This window comes from Schistocerca cancellata, chromosome 5 (genome assembly GCF_023864275.1).
Source record: "Schistocerca cancellata isolate TAMUIC-IGC-003103 chromosome 5, iqSchCanc2.1, whole genome shotgun sequence".
Classification (NCBI taxonomy): Eukaryota; Metazoa; Arthropoda; class Insecta; order Orthoptera; family Acrididae; genus Schistocerca; species Schistocerca cancellata.
Genome location: NC_064630.1, coordinates 353,166,288 through 353,187,608, shown reverse-complemented (window position 1 = coordinate 353,187,608; position 21,321 = coordinate 353,166,288). Strand labels below are relative to the sequence as shown.

Sequence of the window (21,321 nt, the reverse complement as noted above, 5' to 3'; positions counted from 1 at the left end):
CATTCAGTCATATTGTACTAAGGCAATGATGATTGCATGCATTGATTGCTGCGTCTTCTGAACGATGAAAACAAATTAAGGCAGTGCTTGTTAAGCAGAGTGAATGCGGCGTGTTCTTAAACGGCGACATTAAGTAATTCTGTACCAAGCAACAGCAGTCCATGGTTGAGGAAGGAGGAAGATTACGATTAACGTCCCGTCGCCAAGGAAGCCTTTAGAGGTTACAGACCATGAAACCGCATAAATAGCAAAATGCTCTTGGATGCTCGATTCCTCGTGAGGTAATTTTTGACGCTCCATTAGCTCTGCTCACTTTTGCTGGAAATGGCGGTTTGCTGGGTTCTTTTACTGGGGCTGGCGGCGAATCTTTCACCACCTGTATGATGCTGCCATTTTTCCACAGGACAATAATCGTCCGCACATGGCAAGTGTCTATGAAATGTTTGTGTGATATTGAGATACTTTCATGGTCATCGAGATCCCCAGATCTGTCCTTGATAAACCATGTTTGGGAACAGCCTGGTTGTCAACTCTGTCCAAGTGGGGTATACAGAATGTCAAGGTTCAGCCTCAACAGTCGTGGGCCAGCAAACCTTAGGAGAATATGTAGTAGCTACATGATAGCCCACTCAACTGAATCAGGTCAGATGGGATGCAAAGTCATGCTAATAAGTGCACTTTTGCTGCCAAATTCTTTTTAAATTTGATTCTGTTTCGCAATCACTGAAGTAACATCATTTACCCTCTCAACCAGTGAAGTAACATTTCGTTTCCTTCTCCTGTTCTGGGTGCTTTACTTTTTTTGTCAGACAGTGTCCGTAGGAGTTCCGCATGGTATCGTCCAGAGATCGTAGTGCCGCACCAAAGTCGGCAACGCTAATGGATACCACAGACATTATCGAAAGCTTTCTGCAAACTGCAACGTCGAATCACAGGTGCTACTCAAGACCACGCCTCTCATCTCAGCATAACAGCGCCCTCACACTGAGGTCAATATAGTGTCAAGCATGCAAGAGCTCAGCAGTTCGAGATCTCAATTACAGCAGTCAACATCATCCTCTAGGACCAACGAGTAGTTAAAGCATCAGATGATCTTGTAATGTTGTTACTGTTGAACACTGTAACTCAAGAGAACAGTTTATTAATTAATGCTCTTAATTAATGCATCAAGTGATGCTTTGCTAGTCTACATCCACTTTTACATAGATACTTATTAAGCCACCACACGGTGCGTGGTAGAGGGTACCCTATACAGCAACTAGTCATTTCCTTTCCTGTTCCACTCACAAGCAGAGCAAGGTAAAAACGACTGTCTATATTCCTCCGTGTGAGCCCTAATTTCTCGTATCTTATATTCATCGTCCTTATGCGCAATGTATGTTGGCAGTAGTAGAACCGCTTTGCAGTCAGCTTCAGATGCCGGTTATTTAAGATTTCTCAATAGAGTTTCTCGAAAAGAGCGTTGCCTTCACAAATCTAGCAGCCCGCCTCTGAATTGCTTCGATGCGTTTCTTCAACCCGACCTGGTATGGATCCCAAACACTCGAGCAGTACTCAAGAATGGGCCCCACCAGCAACCTATATGTAGTCTCCTTTCCACTTTTTCCTAAAATTCTCCCAATAAATCGAAGTGGACCACTCCCATTCCCTATCACACTTCTCACAAGCTGGTACCACTTCATATCGCTTTGCAACGTTACGCCCAGATATTTAACTAGTAATACTGTATCCGAACACTGCAGGTTTGTTCTTCCTACTCATTCGCACTAATTTACATTTTTCCACATTTAAAGATAGTTGCCATTCATCACACCAACTGAAAGTTTTGTCTAAGTCATCCTGCATTGTTCTAGTCACTCAACTTTGATGCCTTATCGTACATCACAGGACCATCAGAAAACAACCAGCATTATCAGCAAACAACCGCATATTGCTGCCCGATCTGTCCGCCAAAACATTTATGTATACAGAGAATAACAGCGGTCCTTCAAATTGCCCTTGGACACTCCTGACGATATTCTTGTTGCTGATGAACATTTGCCGTCGAGGACAACAAATTGGGTTCTACAACTTAAGAAGTCTTCGAGCCCCTCACATGTCTGTGAACGTATTCCATATACTCGTACCTTGGTTAGCAGCCTGCAGTGTGTTACCGTGTCAAATGCTTTCCGGAAATCTACAATTATGGAATCCTCCTGTTGCCCTTCATCCATTGTTCGCAGCAGTATATCATGTGAGACAAGGGCAAGCTGAGTTTCACTCGAGTGATGCTTTCTAAAGCCACTTCGATTCGTGGACGTAAGCTTCTCAGTCTCAAGAGAGTTTAACATATTCGAACTGAGAATATGTTCAAGGATTCTGCAGCAAACCGATGTTAGGAATATTCGTCTGTAATTTTGCGGGTCTGTTCTTTTACCCTTCTTATATAGTCGAGTCATCTACGCTTTTTTCAGTTATTTGGGACTTTGTCCTGGGCGAGAGATCCACGATAAATGCAAGCTAAGTGAGCTGCCAATGCCGTAGATTCTCCAAGACAATTTATTGTAAATTATTCAATACTCCTGTGGCAAAGAAGTGTGTCAAAGTTTAGTAAGTCTTTCTTAAATTAATATAATCATGATAATCGTCTTCACATCAATCATTAAGACTTTTTTTTTTATTTGCCTGCTATGATACCCATCGCTTCCTCGGTCTTCCTTGAATTCTTCTCCAAACTGGCTTAAATCTTGTTACCTGAAGAGACAATCTTCCTCCTCTCATTCTTTCGAGGTGTTCATGCCAATTTTTTCTACTTTCTTCTATTTTATAGAGGATGTTTAATATATTCAGCTCTTGCCTAATTTCCGAACTTCTACATCTGTCGGCTTTTGTGCTTCCCTTTACTACTCTTAGAAATCATCTTCGCTGCCTGTGTGCCAGTTTCTTGATTTTTACTTCTAATCCACGATTCACTTCCAGGGCCCGCATCTCGTGGTCGTGCGGTAGCGTTCTCGCTTCCCACGCCCGGGTTTCCGGGTTCGATTCCCGGCAGGGTCAGGGATTTTCTCTGCCTCGTGATGGCTGGGTGTGTGTGCTGTCCTTAGGTTAGTTAGGTTTAAGTAGTTCTAAGTTCTAGGGGACTGATGACTATCGATGTTAAGTCCCATAGTGCTCAGAGCCATTTGAACCATTTGATTCACTTCCTTAAACAAGAATTTCAACTGCCATTGTCTTATAACATTTCAATCTTTCTTCGTTTTATTTTTTAGACATATCTTTATTATTCTACACATATTTCCAAATTTTTCTGATTTCTTCTCTATGTCTTCGTCATATTCATATGTGACGCCCCAATCTAAGCAATTAAAATGTTTGACCTCTTCTGTTGTTGTATTATTACTCACAATTTCTGGCCGTACAGGCTATTTCCCTTCGAGAAGTATTCTTTTGTCTTCTTTCCTGAAATCGCCAAATGGTATCCTTCACAAGCCCTACCTAGTAAATGTATTCCCCTTCGTAGACCATCTTCATTATACATCAATAGTGTGGCATCGTCTGCGTGCAAAAGACAATCCAAGTGGGAAATCCTGTTACTTTTAATTCCACCGTTAAAAATGTTCTTCCATTTCCTAATTGTGTCATTTCAATAAATCTTCCGAAGAATGGATGAAAGGCTGCACCCTTGTCTTCCTGGTTTGTTTGTCGCTATAGGCTGTATTAGTGTACCATTTATATCTAAAATTGCAGTCGTATTTTGGCACAGAATTTTTCAAACATTTGTTAGGTGTGTTCGGTATATTCTCTTTCCCATAATTCTCAACAGTTTCTGTCTAACCACATTATCGAATGCCTTAATAAAATCAATGAACGCTAGATGGGTTTCCCTATTATACTCTCTCTGTTTCTCGGTTATTTGTTTTATTACATTACTGACCATTAAAATTGCAACACCAAGAAGAAATGCAGGTGATAAACGGGTATTCATTGGACAAATATATTATACTAGAACTGACATGTGATTACACTTTCACACAATTTGGGTGCATAGATCCTGAGAAATCAGCACCCAGAACAACCACCTCCGGCCGAAATAACGGCCTTGATACGCCTGGGCATTGAGTCAAACAGAGCTTGGATGGCCTATACAGGTACAGCTGCCCATGCACCTTCAACACGATACCACAGTTCATCAAGAGTAGTGACTGGCGTATTGTGACGAGCCAGTTGCTCGGCCACCATTGACAAGACTTTTCAATTGGTGAGAGATCTGGAGAATGTGCTGGCCAGGGCAGCAGTCGAACATTTTCTGTACCCAGAAAGGCCCGTACAGGACCTGCAACATGCGGTCGTGCATTATCCTGCTGAAATGTAGGGTTTCGCAGGGATCGAATGAAGAGTAGAGCCACGGGTCATAACACATCTGAAATGTAGCGTCCACTGTTTAAAGTGCCGTCAATGGGAACAAGAGGTGACCGTGACGTGTAACCAATGGCACCCCATACCATCAAGCCGGTTGATACGCCAGTATGGCGATGACGAATACACGCTTCCAATGTGCTTTCACCGCGATGTCGCCAAACACGGATGAGACCATCATTATGCTGTAAATAGAACCTGGATCCATCCGGAAAAATGACGTTTTGCATTCGTGCACCCAGGTTCGTCGTTGAGTATACCATCGTAGGCGCTCCTGTCTGTGATGCAGCGTCAAGGGTAACCGCAGCCATGGTCCCCGAGCTGATTGTCCATGCAGCTGCAAACGTCGTCGAACTGTTCGTGCAGATAGTTGTTGTCTTGCAAACGTCCCCATCTGTTGACTCAGTGATCGAGACGTGGCTGCACGATCCGTTACAGCCATGAGGATAAGATTCCTCTCATCTCGACTGCTAGTGATACGAGGCCGTTGGGATCCAGCACGGCGTTCCGTATTACCCTCCTGAACCCACCGATTCCATATTGTGCTAACAGTCATTGGGTCTCGACCAACGCGAGCAGCAATGTCGCGATACGATATACCGCAATCGTGATAGGCTACAATCGGACCTTTATCAAAGTCGGAAACGTGATGGTACGCATTTTTTCTCCTTACACGCGGCATCACAACAACGTTTCACCAGGCAACGCCGGTCAACTGCTGTTTTTGTATGAGAAATCGGTTGGAAACATTTCTCATGTCAGCACGTTGTAGGTGTCGGCACCGGCGCCAACCTTCTGTGAATGCTCTGAAAAGCTAATCATTTAGATATCAGAGCATTTTCTTCCTGGCGGTTAAATTTCGCGTCTGTAGCACGTCATCTTCGTGGTGTAGCAATTTTAATGGCTAGTAGTGTATATATACTGCATCTGTCGTCGATCTGCCCCTTATAAAGCCTATTTGTTCTCCACCTGATAAATTTTTAGGTATAATCTCTTGTTCAATTTTCTTTCATATACTTTCTGTGCGGTGTCAAACAAGCTGATTTATCAATAGTTCTCGCAGCTATTGCAAGTATCCTGATATCACCTTTGCTTGTGAACATGCTTCTGTAATAGCCCCTTTCTCCAATACAAATTAAATAAGCGTATTAATGTCAGTAATGTAATATAGTTGTTGTTGTTGAAAATGAACCATCTGCCAGAAAATTCACAGAATTCATAGTTGTGGCCGGCCGGACGATTGCAGTTTCACCTAGTCACAACATACAGAACACGTAACTAACTGGGTCAACCAATCCAAAGCGAAATACGTGTCAGGCCCAGTAGTTTTTTTCCCCCTCATAGCAATGCGCGACTCAACGAAGATAAGATTTCAGAATGTTAAATTGTATGTTTTTGTGTTGTAATACCGCGTGATCAAAAGTCAGTATAAATCTGAAAACTTAATAAAGCACGGAATAATGTAGATAGAGAGGTAAAAATTGACACACAGGCTTGAAATGACGTGGGGTGTTATTAGAACCAAAAAAAAGTTCTCAAAATATCCGACAGATGGCGCTGGACAGCAAAACGTCAGTGACTGCGCATGACGATCGTGTATAAAAGGAGCTATAATGAGAGAGAGAATCAGATACGCCAGCAGTCGCAGCATGTTGACGTTACCTGAAAAGGCGCTTTTAATGAAGCTGTATTATCAGAATGGGGAATGTGCGAGTTCAGCGTTACGATCCTATCGCCATAGGAAGGGGATTCGAACGGGTAAAGGTCCGTTGGCAAATGCAGCTGTGGCGAGAATGATTTCGAAGTTCGAAGCCACGTGTTGTTTAGACGATAGATCCCGTAGTGACCGACCGAGCACAAGGCGCAATGCTGCTGAGACAGTTGAGGAAGAAATGGAGACTGAAGCGGGTTCGTCAATGTACGGGAAAGTGAGCGCTCGTGCAGTCGCACGTCGCATCGGCATTCCATACACTACTGTTTGGTTGGCACTTAGGCGTGCCCTCCAATGCTATCCGTACAAAATCCATCGGCATCATGGACTGTTACCTGGCGATTTAGTGAAGAGGAGGGCATTTGCGGTGTGGGCGTTTCAAAAGATGGCGGAAGATGACGATTCGTTGAGTAACGTGTTGTGGACCGACGAAGCTCATTTCACGCTCCGAGGGTCTGTCAACGCCCACAACTGCAGAATTTGGGCTACCTAAAATCCTAGATCTGTCTCGCACGACGAGAAAGTCACGGTATGGGTTGGATTTACCACATCTACCGTTATCGGGCCTTTTTTTCTTCGAGGAAATGCGTGATACTGGTTTTGTAACTGCTACCGTGACGGGTGAGAGGTACGCCGATATGTTACAAAATCGCATCATCCCCAGCCTGGCTGATAAACACCTGCTGGAACGTACGATGTTTATGCAGGATGGCTCTCTACCCCATATTGCTTGACGCGTGAAAGATCTGTTGCGCGCGTAGTTTGGTGACGATCGTGTGCTCAGCCGCCACTTTCGTCATGCTTGGCCTCCCAGGTCCCCAGACCTCAGTCCGTGCAATTATTGGCTTTGGGGTTACCTGAAGTCGCAAGTGTATCGTGATCGACCGACATCTCTAGGGATGCTGAAAGACAGCATCCGACGCCAGTGCCTCAGCATAACTCCGGACATGCTTTGCAGTGTTGTTCACAACATTATTCCTCGACTATTGCTATTGTTGAGGAATGATGGTGGACATATTGAGAACTGTAAAGAACATCATCTTTGCTTTGTCTTACTTTGTTATGCTAATTATTGCTATTCTGATCGGATGAAGCGCCATGTGTCGGACATTTTTTGAACTTTTGTATTTTTTTGGTTCTAATAAAACCCCATGTCATTCCAAGCATGTGTGTCAATTTGTACTTGTCTATCTACATTATTCCGTGATTTATTCAGTTTTCAAATTTATACTGACTTTTTGATCACCCGGTACATTGATGCTGTTTTTAACATAAAACCGCGCCTGTGGTGTGGAGCTCGGCGGGTGACTGCACGTGGTGGCCGTGCCGTGTTGCAGCTGGATGCGGCGGCGGCGCTGGAGGAGAAGGGCGCGGGTGCGGCGGTGACGCGGACGCGGAGGCGGAGGCGCCATGCGCGGGGCGCCGCCCCTCTAGGCGCAGGCGTCAGCGAGTGCGTGCGCGTGTGCGTGTGCCTGTGCACGCAGCGGCCGCACGCTCCACGCTGGAGCCCATAACGCAGGCCGGCATCATGCTCATCGTGGGGGTAGCCATCGTCCTCGCCAACATCCTCATCATCGCTACCTACCTCTCCTTCCGCGGTGAGTACCCTCCCACAGCCCTGATGCTGCTGTCTCACTCTCTTTTGCTCGAACAGGAATAGCACCGTGCACGTGTTGTGGTGGTACACGTAACCTGCCCGCTATCACCTCTGACACAGTCATCACCAACCTTTCTGAGATCATTACGCGTTAAAGAAGATAGGGATCACTAAATATAGAAACGACGTCACAAAACACCGCATGCTCAAAGTCTAAGAAACACAAGTCTCAAACTGGGGAACAATCAAGAATGGGGTGCCGCAAGGTTCGGTCTTGGGTCCTCTTCTGTGCTTAATATCCAGGGTGTTACAAAAAGGTACGGCCAAACTTTCAGGAAACTTTCCTCCCACACAAAATGGTTCAAATGGCTCTTAGCACTATGCGACTTAACTTCTGAGGTCATCAGTCGCCTAGAACTTAGAACTAATTAAACCTAACTAACCTAAGAACATCACACACATCCATGCCCGAGGCAGGATTCGAACCTGCGACCGGAGCGGTCGCTCGGTTCCAGACTGTAGCGCCCAGAACCGCACGGCCACTCCAGCCGGCTCTCACACACAAAGAAAGAAAATATGTTATGTGGACATGTGTCCGGAAACGCTTAATTTCCATGTTAGAGCTCATTTTATTACTTCTCTTCAAATCACATTAATCATGGAATGGAAACACACAGCAACAGAACGTACCAGCGTGACTTCAAAAACTTTGTTACAGAAAATGTTGAAAATGTCCTCCGTTAGCGAGGATACATGCATCCACCCTCCGTCGCATGGAATCCCTGATGCGCTGATGCAGCTCTGGAAAATGGCGTATTGTATCACGGCCGTCCACAATACGAGCACGAAGAGTCTCTACATTTGGTACCGGGGTTGTGTAGACAAGAGCTTTCAAATTCCCCCATAAATGAAAGTCAAGAGGGTTGAGGTCAGGTGAGCGTGGAGACAATGGAATTGGTCCGCCTCTACCAATCCATCGGTCACCGAATCTGTTGTTGAGAAGCGTACGAACACTTCGACTGAAATGTGCAGGAGCTCCATCGAGCATGAACCACTTGTTGTGTCGTACTTGTAAAGGCACATGTTCTAGCACCACAGGTAGAGTATCCCGTATGAAATCATGATAACGTGCTCCACTGAGCGTAGGTGAACGAAACTAAAATGAGCTCTAACATGGAAATTAAGCGTTTCCGGACACATGTCCACATAACATCTTTTCTTTAATTGTGTGTGAGGAATGTTTCCTGAAAGTTTGGCCGTACCTTTTTGTAACACCCTGTATATTAATGACTTGCCATTCTATATTCACGAAGATACAAGGCTGGTACTTTTTGCCGATGATACAAGTATAGCTATCACACCCAACAGACAAGAATTAACTTGTGAAATTGTAAACGATGTTTTTCAGAAAATCATTAAGTGGTTCTCTGCAAATGGGCTCTCACTGGACTTTGACAAAACACAGTATATACAGTTCCACACAGGAAGTGGAATGACACCATTAATAAATATAGACTTCGATCAGAAATCGGTAGCTAAGATAGAATATTCCAAATTTCTAGGTGTATGCATTGATGAGGGGTTGAACTGGAAAAAACACACTGAGGATATGCTGGAACGTTTGAGTTCAGCTACTTATGCTATTAGGGTCGTTGCAAATTTGGCGATATACATCTGAATAAATTAGCTTACCACGCATATTTTCATTCTCTGCTTTCGTATGGCATCATATTCTGGGGTAAGTCATCATTGAGTAAAAGAGTGTTGGTTGCACAAAAGCGTGTAATCAGAATAATTGCTGGAGCTCATCCAAGATCATCCTGCAGACACTTATTTAAAGAGCTAGTGATCTTAACTGCAGCCTCACAATGTATATATCCACTTATGAAATTTGTTATTAACAATCCGAACGAATTCAAAAGTAATAGCAATGTACATGGCTACAACACTAGGAGAAAGGATGATCTTCACTACTCGAGGTTAAATCTAACTTTGGCTCAGAAGGGGGTAAATTATGCTGCCACAAAAGTCTTTCGTCACTTACCTAATAGCATCAAAAGTCTGACAGATAGCCATATACCATTTAAAAGGAAATTAAAAGAATTTCTTAATGGCAACTCCTTCTACTCATTAGATGAATTTTTGGATATAGTAAGTGGGTAATTTCCCTTAACCACCACAAAAAATGTTAAAAATATTAAGTGTCATGTAATATTTTGTGTAATGTAATCTCTTGTATAGACACCTTTTATTAACCTGACACGTTACACATCATTACGAAGTATCGTATTCATGATCTATGGAACAAGTACTAATCTAATCTAACAATCACAACACTCTGGTGCGAAAGTTGTTATCGTTTGACAGCTAGCGCGACACTAGCGCTCCAAACGGTGAGAAAGAATACGATCACATGCGCCGTGACGATAAGGTTTGTTTTTAATTACTTTCTACTTAATTAACGGAATAGATGTTATATTTTTGCGTTCCATGCTTTAGTAAGTTACCAAGAAACACGAAGTATCGTGAAATACATGTAAAAACAGCGAATCATACTGATTCAATGACATAAGCTACAATTCATTCAGGAAGAAATGATTGCGAATATGTCTACATTTACAAATTATTCCCTCTGAAAGCAAGAGAATAAAAACGTATTTCTTGCATGAGAAGCACACACTTCTGCTATTGTCTGTTATTAACAGACTGATGACCATCGATGTTAAGTCCCATAGTGCTCAGAGCCATTTGAACCATTTTTGTTATTAACATCATAGGCACTTTCCTCGGGACTTAAAAAATTTTTATTGAGTCCAATGATTCGCCCTTTCTTACACTTCAGTCGACTTTCTAATACACGGATATTTTTTTGTAAATGTAATTACTTTTTCTCCATAAGCGAATGTGTTAGAGATTCTTGCCGTTTGTGGCTCAGATCTAGCAACAATAGTGCAATTGCTTTCCCCAGTGTTGGGAAAGAGTGTTATTGTTTTAGACCAATTATTATCACCTTTGTGTGGTTTTTCCGTAACCTACAGTTAAGGTGGCTTATTTCAACATAAAATAATGTAGTTATTAGATTCCATATGCGTTTCTTACGTTCCACATCCACTGATTTGGATGAAAGTGTAGCAAACTAGACTGTGCTTTACCGCTCGGCCACACTGGTCGGCCCTAGATAACTATACGACGTCTTCTTGTAAATGGTCAAGTCTTCTGGTGTTTGCTAATAATTTTTTGTTATTAAAGGAAAACGACATTATTCAGGAAATGTCTGTATATTACAAGAGAATCGCTATTAAACTGTCCTGTAATGCACCGTTTCGGACATCCCAGGGTCCTTGGGAAACTAAATAATCACAATGTGATGTAATTTCTTCAGTTATTGTCGATTATTACATACCCTCTCTATTCTATAAACTAAGTTAAAACAAATATAAGCGTTAGTATGCGCACTTATCCCATATCGTATTCGGAAGTGTTGCTTGCTGGTCGCTTGGAGCGCTCCTGTCGCTGGGTGTAACAAAAACGAGACAGTTTTGTTTGGAGGCAGGGACCAAACAGCGAGGTCATTGATTCCATCGGATTACGGAAGGAAGTCGGCCGCGCCATTTCAAAGGAACCATCCCGGCATTTTCCTGAAGCGATTTAGGGAAATCACGGAAAATATGAATAGTGATGGCCGTACGCGGGTTTGAACCGTCGTTCTCCCTAATGGGATTCCAGTGTGCTAACCACTGGGCAACCTCGCTCGGTAAACAATAACGAGACGGTATGCCGTGACTATTAAGTTAGACTGCGGTAAGCTGCCGTTAAAAGTATTCTTTAATACGGAACCGGTTTTGGTTAAAGATTTTTTTCCAGCACAACTTCGGTTAACAGCAAGAGTTACATTGGAATGAAATGACATCAGAAAAGGAGCACAATGTCAGATATCGATTGGAAACTGTATAGCGAGTAAATAGTAACTACAGTTTCCATTCGATTTTTTTTTAAATTTTGCTCCTTTTTTGACGTCAGTTCATTCCAATGTAACACTTGCTGCTAATCCAAGCAGTGCTGCAGAATGGTCTCCGATCGGAAACTGGTCGCTTTATTAAATAATACTTTCAACAGCAGCTTATGGTGTTACATGATGCCATTTCTGAAGTTTATTGAAGCTATGCAATACAACCACTAGAATGTATCTCTATCAATTTTTTTTAAAAAAAATCAGTTCCTTTTAAAACTAAAGATAGCTACTCACTTAAAAATCGAACAAATAAAACTCACGTGTTTTTGCAGATGATTTATTGAACCATGAAAATAAGTAAATGAGACGATGCGTACTGTTTATTTCTCATAACCTTTACTATATTTGATTCGTGTCAATGAACGAATATCGTAAATCATGTTCTTAGTTCAATCCGTTCCTCGTTTTCATTCTCATTCACATTTTTTTACTGATAGTCCATCATCAAACTAGCTGAATGGACCCGACATTTTGTACGACATTTTTTAAGAAATTGTACAGAAAACACATCAAGTATGCGTTGCTCGGCACTCGTTTCTTCCATTAGAACTACTTATTGAAACTACCTTGCACCTAATATCACATAAAATAAAAATAAAAAGTGAGAGAGAGGAAATGTGAAGTAGAATAGACAGGAGAAGAGAAAACATGAAATAATTTTGTCAGCATCACAAACAATATGTCGAGGAAGCGACTGGTTGTAGACAGTTTCTTTAGTGATATAATGCAATCTCAATTGTTATGATATGGAAGACGAAGGGAAATTCACTTCCCGTTTCATCTTCCTGTACATCTACATGTACATAGATACTTCACAAGCCACAGTTCGATGCGTGGCCGAGTGTACTCTGTAGCACTGCTTGTCATTTCCTTTCCTGTTCGACTCGCAGACAGAGAGAGTATGAGTCCCAATTTCTCTCATCTTATCTCCGTGGTTCTTACGCGCAATGTATGTTAGCGCCATTAGAATCGTTTGGCAGTCAGCTTCAAATACCGGTTCTCTAAATTTTCGCAATAGTGTTTCTCGAAAAGAACGTCGCCTTCCCTCCAGGAAATCCCATTTGAGTTCAAAAAAATGGTTCAAATGTCTCTAAGCACTAAGGGACTTAACATCAAAGGTCATTAGTGCCCTAGAACTTAGAACTACTTAAACCTAACTAACCTAAGGACATCACACACATCCATGCCCGAGGCAGGATTCGAACCTGCGACCGTAGCGGTCGCGCGGTCCCAGACTGTAGCGCCTAGAACCGCTCGGCCACTCCGGCCGGCCATTTGAGTTCCCAAAGCATCTCCGTAACACGTGCTGTTCGAACCTACTAGTAACTAACTTGGAACTCCACTCTGAATTGCTTCGATGTCTTCCTTCAAACCGACCTGTTACGGATCCCAAACACTAGACCAGAACTCAAGAATAGGTCGCATCAGCGTCCTATATACGGTCTCCTGCACACGTGAACCACTCTTTCCTAAAATTCATCCAATAAACCGAAAGTCATCCATTTACCATCTATGTGGTAGGTTAGACCCTTAAGGCTGGCCGTGGTGGCCGAGCGGTTCTAGGCGCTACAGTCTGGAACCGTGCAACCGCTGCGGTCGCAGGTTCGAATCCTGCCTCGGGCATGGATGTGTGTGATGTCCTTAGGTTAGTTAGGTTTAAGTAGTTCTAAGTTCTAGGGGACTGATGACCTCAGCAGTTAAGTCCCATAGCGCTCAGAGCCATTTGAACAATTAGACCCTGAAGATCCCTTCCAAACTTCATTTGCGTAGATAACTCAGCCTCGGAAACGAAAACTAGCTTACTTTCACTAGACCGGTTTCCCTTTATTTCGATCCTGGTAACGAGCTGGCCGCTTTCTCCACGGCCCGTCATGTCCTTCGGCCCTGGGCACTCACCTGTTGTTCAGCGTATTTTCTTTCTGCTGTCTATGATACGACGGAGGCTATTTCGTCGAGAAGCCAAATATTTCCTCAGTCTGCAACAAGGATGCCGTGCAGTTTCCTTCTGCCACAAAGAACTCATAAACTGGACATTCCAGTATACGTGGCCTGGTGCGTTTATTGCTTCGTAGTAACAACCAGTGTGCTATTTTCTCTGCGCCCTGTGTAAATAATCTCAGTATAAACAATGTCCTGTCGGACAGTGCACAAGAAGTTCCAGCCATTTGGAGCGTTTCCCTGACATTGGGAAGAAACAATATTTCTGCCCTCCAGTGGCAGAAGAGTCCCATTTCTCTTGCAACTAATCTATAACACACTCTCTGATGGAGATGAGATTATCTTCACACGAGTCCCAATTATGTACACCCTCCCCACAAACATTTTCTGTCTGTAGTATCAGTCTATGCACCCAGACGCTAGCACCATAACGCATTATATGATTCTTTCATATAGAGATGAAAATATTTTAGAGTTAGGCCGAATCTTATTACTTTAACATCAACAATTTTCTTTGTAATAGTCAAACCAACTCATTATGCAGCATTTACGTGGGCGTGAACATAGAATTTGTCTTACAGGTGTACCTCAAGGTCCATACCGGTGGGCATATAGCGATATAGTTAATTCTGATTACAGTCTTTCGGTTACAACTTAGTCTGCAGTGCGATGAAAAGTTTATTTACTCTGTACCAGTCCTGAGATGTGTCCAGCAGAACTCCCAAGTTTGTTTCTAATTGTAACCTGAAGTTACCTTTGGCCAGTAGCAGGAGATCATCAACATACGTAATCACTGCCAAAGCACCGAGCTTTCCTTGTGGGTTGTTCAAGTGACGTTCAAAATTAATGTTCCAGGATGTAGGGATAAGGACTGCTTTTGCTGTCGTTGCTATAGTAGCCGATAAGCCACTTTCACGCCTTCAAGAAATTGAATGAATATTTTTCGGCTTTTCCCGATAATAATGGATATTCGCTACTAAACTTTAACGAAAATGTTCTCGTTTAGGCATTCTCAAAGTCTTTTTGCAGTGTGTCTAAGAACATGAACTTTGGCCTAAACTTTACACCCTGAAGATGTTCCTTCATTCACTCATAACTGTGTTTGAAAGTAGACATTTATTTGCTGAATTTCCAAATCCTGAAAATAGCTCCTAATATAATTCTTTACTTCTGAAAAAAAGACAGAATTCTACGACGTGATGAACAATGTATGAACAAAACACAAGAATGAAGAGGGCGTATGCTGGTTTTGGTCAGTTAAATACATTTCTCAAAAATAAGCTTCAAATATGTCGAATTCATTTCATGATAGGTTTGATAGGCTGAGTGTACCTGAAGTCGTCATGGACGAACTGGAACGAGGAACAATCCCTACCCTTATCCGGGATTGAACCCGAGACCTCCACTGCGGGACTGAGTGCTACACCAGCAAGGGCGTAGTAGACTGGACTGCAAGACGTAATTATTATTCTGATGAGAATGAAACGGACGAGGACGGAGAGGCAGACGAATGGATGATAGATGATGAATTGCAAAAACAAAGAAAAGACAGAGACGATGATCTATGGAGTGTGGGTGAATCACATTAGAAAACAGACAAGAATAGTAAAGATGTGTGCAGTTGAATATTGCAGTACATTGAAGGATCAAGAAGATGCCTTCGTTCAGCCGTGGATGTCAGGTGACTGATGATGATCTAATGTCTGTTGCATTCTAATGAAGTAGTAATGCTAGACATTCTTTTAAATAGTCTTGACTAAACGATAATCGATCGCTTTTTGTTTTCACTCTTCAGAGGGCAATTACTTCCAGATTACGAACCACTGGACTAGTAAATGGGACCCAAAGACGCAGATTCCGTTCCGTGTGGAGCCGGAAGCATTGCACTCGATCCTACTTACAAACATGAATCAAGCAGTCAGTGTCAACCTTTTTAAATGATGAAACCATTTAAAACGATCGTGCGTTGTCAGTTTTATTATGCAAGATATCTTTACTGCAGCTTGTATATAAATCATATTACTGGCCAGTTTCCACGTCTGGCCATATCCGAATGTATGGGGTTGGTGATGTGTGTGTCACATTTAAAACACCATGCACAGGTTGTTTGTTTTAACATGAAACGATTAAACAAAATAGTTCAAATGGCTCTGAGCACTATGGGACTTAACATCTGAGATCATCAGTCCCCTAGAACTTAGAACTACTTAAACCTAACTACTCTAAAGACATCACACACATCCATGGCCGAGGCAGGATTCGAACCTGCGACCGTAGCGGTCGCGCGGTTCCAGACTGAAGCGCCTAGAACCGTTCTGCCACAGCGGCCGGCGACAATTAAACAACTCGAAGACTACGCACCATACGAAAAAAATGTTCTGGGTGAAAGGATAATATTAGTTAACGGGACACCTGTCTGTGCTACAATTGGCTACCTCCTGAACATCCCTTCTGCGTGAGCGACGTCAAGTTTCTATTTTCAAATGGGAAGCCCTCCATTTTATTGCATATTACGATTCTACGATAAAAAGTACTTACTGTTTACTCAAGCCTCTGTTTACCATTCGTGGGAGGTAGCACCGTAATTGGCAAATAACATGTATGCCTGTTTTTGCAATTAAAAACCGACGCATTTTGTTCTAGATTTCATTTATGGTGCTTACGTAGACCTATATGTTCTAATGATTGATATTTACTTTCGAAACTTACCCTAGTGTTGCAAATTTGATTGTACGGCACAATATAGTCAGCCTTTTCAGTGTCTGGTTAGAAACTAGGTTTAACGCTATCCAGAAACAACGACGTGGATGTAATAGTTTTCTGTTCCAATCGGGACGCTTGGTGTCGGTGAGTTACCTTACCTTTCACCATTGGAATGCTTGATTTGGATGTGTCTTCTTGTCTCTCACCATTGCGGTTCTTGATTTCGGGAAGTCCCTTCGTCTCTCACCACTCGGGTGCTTCTTGCAGCTTTGCCATAAATTAAAGGCCTTTCGATCTTCTCTGCGACATATACAACACCCATTACGCCATCTGTGCCAGAACAGCTTCCAGAGAGCTTTGGTGCCGAGACGTTCGGTGTTCGTCATGAAGGCCCCAGCGCTGCAGTGGGGCATGCCACATAGTGGGGCGCTGAACAATAGGGCAGCCACGTGAGTGTTTACACGATGTATGTGTATCCATGGCAGCTGCACCTGTCACTACCACTTCATCGACGTTTTACCTTATTACAATGGTTATGGTTTGTATTTCGCGGGTAGCCTCGTAGCGGCCAGTGCGAAAGCCTCAGCGATGGGATGGAAACACAAAGTCTGCCTGCTTAGCTGGGTGGTAACGTGCTCCCTCCCGTGCAAGCGGGCCTGGGATCGATTCCCGGCCGGGTTGAGGATTTTCTCCGCTCGAGGACTGGGACTTGTGTTGTCCTCATCCTCATTTCATCCTCATCACCGGCGTGCAAATCGCCCAATATGTCGTCGACTGAAATAAGACTTGCGCTTGGCGGCCGAACTTCCGGATGGGACCTCCTGGCCAAAGATGCCATACGCTCATTTCCATTTTTAACACACACTAAAATCAGTCCTCTGATGGCGGTGTTCGAGGGCGGCCACCGAAATCAAGTATTCCGATGGTCTGGGGACTCATCACAATCAACCCTGTAGGGCAAATAACCTACTTGTATGATAAGGTAGTTTTCTACAAACTACTTTATCATACAAGTAGCTTATTTGCCAGAAATGTCAATGTCTAGTCATGTTATTTGTACTGTACAATCACATTTGTAACACTCAGGTAACGTTTGAATATCAGTCTTTTCTTCTTCTTCTTCTTTTGCTAGTGCCTTTGTCCTAGATTTTGTGCAGGGTCGGCACGGTTAAGGCATGGTTAATTTTAAGGGGTGGCCAGATGCCCTTCCTGTCACCACCCCATACCCCCCAGGACGGAATGAGTGTACCCCAGCTGTCTGCGTCTAGTGTACACCATGAAACAGTGCGAACGTTTTTCAAATGACGCGAGGCGTGTAACTGAGGCAGGACGTGGGGACCAGCTGGGTGTTCACCTAGTGGGATGTGGAAAACCGCCTGAAAACCACATCCAGGCTGGCTGGCACTCCGGCCCTCGTCGTAATCCGCCGGGCAGATCTGATCCGGGGCCGGCGCACCTACCCGAGTCGAGGAAGCAGTCTCGGCTAACCCGGCGGGTAACGTTTGAATATCAATATCAACCGTTAAACACAAAGGTTTACATTTACATCGTAGATAAGACGTAGAATCAAATGCGTCGTTTCTTAATTTTAAACACAGGCACTTCGTATTTGTCGATTACGGTGCCACCTGCCACGAATGGAAAACAATAGTTTTAGTCAACCATACGTAATTTTTGGCGTAGAATCAGAATATGCAATAAAAATTGGAGGTTCCCATTTGAAAATATAAAGGTGTCCTGTCCACGCAAGAGGCCACTGTAGCGCAGGCAGTTGTCCTCTACACTAATATTAAATTTTCACCTGCAACGTTTTTCTCGAATGATGCATCGTTTTCGAGATATTTAGTTGTCTCAAGTTAAAACAAACTCCCTGCATGTAAACGTTCTATTTATTGTATCCGTATTGTTTATCATCCACGTTTCACTTTTCCTACAGGCCTACACTCCACACAAATACCTTCAGGAAAGAAGTGCTACCACTTAAATTTACGACTATCGTCTATGTTATCAAATTTCTGTAAGACCATTTCTACTGGCTTGGAGGCTAAAGATCCTATCTCGGTATTTTGGGCCGGTTTACTAGCAGGACACGTTACAATTTGATACTCTTTTACGAATTTCCTTATACATACCTGAGCATGTAAGCTGCTGCTACATTTCTCACACGTCTTCTGTACTCGTAGATGCCTCCTTAGAGCTGATTCGTGAAAACACCAGAACAACAATGGAACCAGTTTCCTGGTAACCACTGTCTTAAATTCATCACCTGCAAGTGACAGACAGCACACTACTTTCTTTCTCAAAAAGGAGGGTTTTATTGTTGCACCGTTCTGAAGCCTTTCCTTAATTTCACGAATGCATTCGTCTTTGACTTGGATTTCTCAAATATTGTGAAATAAATGTGGTATCTGAGACAGCATCGAACTCATTATCGAAGCAGAACTGATCATCTCCTTGGTTATTCTCACTGCAGTCAAACATACTCATACGACTCAAAGTCGCATATGTTATGCACCTCGTACTTAAAGCCTAGAATTCTTATTGCCTACCTGATAATACGAACAGTTCTCGAAACTCTGGCTGATATCCACGTGAGCGCTTGGTTTCTCTCTCTAGGACGAACTTTCAACGTTCCAGATAATATCTAAACTTCTCCATGCTACACAATGCTGCCAAGGCTACCGTCTCCTAAGCGAGGTACCTTTTTTTAGTTCATTTAATCTCCCATGACATACACTACCATCTTCTTACCCCCTTTTTATTCCTGCAACAATATCGCAGCTATTCCTAGAGCCGACTTATTTTTTTCCATCTGAAGAACGTACTCCGCTTTGAAGTCCAGTAGGGCTAACAACAGCGTCGACATCAGTGCTTGCTTCAATGCCAAAAATTAAGCTAACCGTGAAGGCCCCTAATGAAATTGACATACTTTTATACATAACTTGTTAAGTGGAGCTGTCTTCTCTGCAAAAATACTTAACGAGTTCCTAAAAAAAATTGGCCATGGCCACAAACCTGACAACTTGTTTGACATACTGTGTGGCTGGAAATTGATTAATTACTTCCACTCTCCCTGGGTCAGCATGGATCCCTCTACCTGAAACTATATGCCCAAGGAACTTGATAGAGGACATGCAGTAATAACTTTCTGTGGATCAACCATCAGCCCTGCATTTCTTGATCGCTCAAAAACATCACACAGATGTTTTGTACGTTCTTGAATTGAGATACTACCACCAAACCATCGAGATAATGGTAAACAAACCTAAAATTATGTCATAAAACATGGCATACATTGCCTGCCAAAAGAAAGTGAGACTTGTACCCTATCCAAAGAGGACAAAGTTGAGCCCAGATGTGTTCCCGTCCAAAATGTGTACAAGGCTGCTTGGACATATTGTAACCTAGTGCATGTGACAAGCAAGGAACCGTCGCAGACCGGTATGGCCTGATGGCTTAATGTGATCCGTTCTGTTGCTTCTCGTATGTGGTGACAGTTGATAGAGACCGAAACTGTATCCCGAAGACCAGGGCAAACTGTCACTTTGAGGCACAGTACGCGAAAATTTTCAGCCACATCTGCCAACAGCAATACCTTGGTTTTTAACTATGTTGCAGTAATCTCTTAATGTCTTGAATTTAAATGGAGACCATACCTTGCACGCTCTTTTGTATTCATATTCTTTGATAGTGGTTTCATCGGTCAGCAAGTTTTTGAATGCTTCAGTTGACAAGAACTGTTCATCCAACGAAATAGATTCATCAGTTATATACTCATGGTGAAATACAAGTTTCTTATTAATCAAATTAAATTGTTCACTGTTGTGGAAATACTTCCTTGTTATTTTCAGCTCGCCAGTTTTTAAACATAATACACGTTTTTTTCCAACAAACAAGCCAGAGAGTTGAAAGAATCACTAATCTGAAATTTTATGTTGCAATGATGTTCCAATGCGACAGATTTTATACTGTTCCATGTTTGTTACAATCACAAAAACATTTCCTGCATTCATTTTCACCGTTTTATTATGCTTCATTTGTTCGCTTAGGTTCATAATTATAAAATGAGTCTTGTAATTTATCAGATTTTGAAAATCAGTAGGCACTACAGTTAGCATGTGCAGTTCCTCGAAATCTGCCTGTAAAATGGCAAATGATCTTTGTGTTTCACTTCATTCTACTTGAAGCGTTTCTTGCAGATGTGGCAAATTTCTGTTGCTGGAAACTTTGCTTCCTCTTCAACTTTAATATTCATCTACTTGTTTCAGAAAAATTAATGGTTCACGTATTCGGCAATCAGATCCAGCTGTCTGTTAAACTATTCCATACAATCAGAACCTAGATACAACTGAAACTCTGCACATTCCTCACTGTAACTACAGTGCATGTCCAAAACAATTCCGTCTGGTTTGTGCCCACGAATTTCTTTACCAACACCTGGTTGTAGCTCGCATTTGATATATGCATATACGACAAACATTGGCTTTAATTGCTGTTTACACTTGTCGAATTTTTGTACAGTTTCTCTGCTTTGGGTGTGACATTGTTGACTGGTTTGAATGGCAAAAAATCAACTAAATGTGCATCCAACTTCCCTTTAGAATGAGAATAGCACTAACAGCACTCACTTCTTTCAGTTGACTGGTGATGGCCAGTAATGCTACTGTATGTTAATCTCGAAAGGTCTTTTATGTAACAGAAATGATAAATTCCTGAGTTTTCAACAGGCAGCATTTACACCTTCACATGTTTTGCGCGTTTATGATGGTTCAAGACATACAATGGAACCACTTAAAAATCTTTTTCTTCGTATCCGTATTTCGCTTCTATAATCATCCACTCGTGGTCATAATAATGAATACCATACACAATAACAGACACGTTTTGATGTTTTACTCAAATATTTCTACACGCTTTAAATTGCTAGTAAATTAAATGTTCGCAAAATTTAACGTGTCATTATTA

The 21,321-nt window shown here is 42.5% G+C and overlaps 1 protein-coding gene across 1 annotated transcript in view; it reads left to right on the top strand.

The window, feature by feature from the left end:
• Window positions 1-7,535: 7,535 nt before the first annotated feature.
• LOC126187498 (G-protein coupled receptor 52-like) overlaps window positions 7,536-21,321 on the top strand; it is a 76,426-nt gene continuing 62,640 nt past the window's right edge. Inside the window, exon 1 of the mRNA XM_049928613.1 lies at window positions 7,536-7,704. Within this exon, the coding sequence (XP_049784570.1) occupies window positions 7,635-7,704 (70 nt within the window). The 5' untranslated portion in view covers window positions 7,536-7,634. The remainder of the gene's footprint in view (window positions 7,705-21,321) is intronic.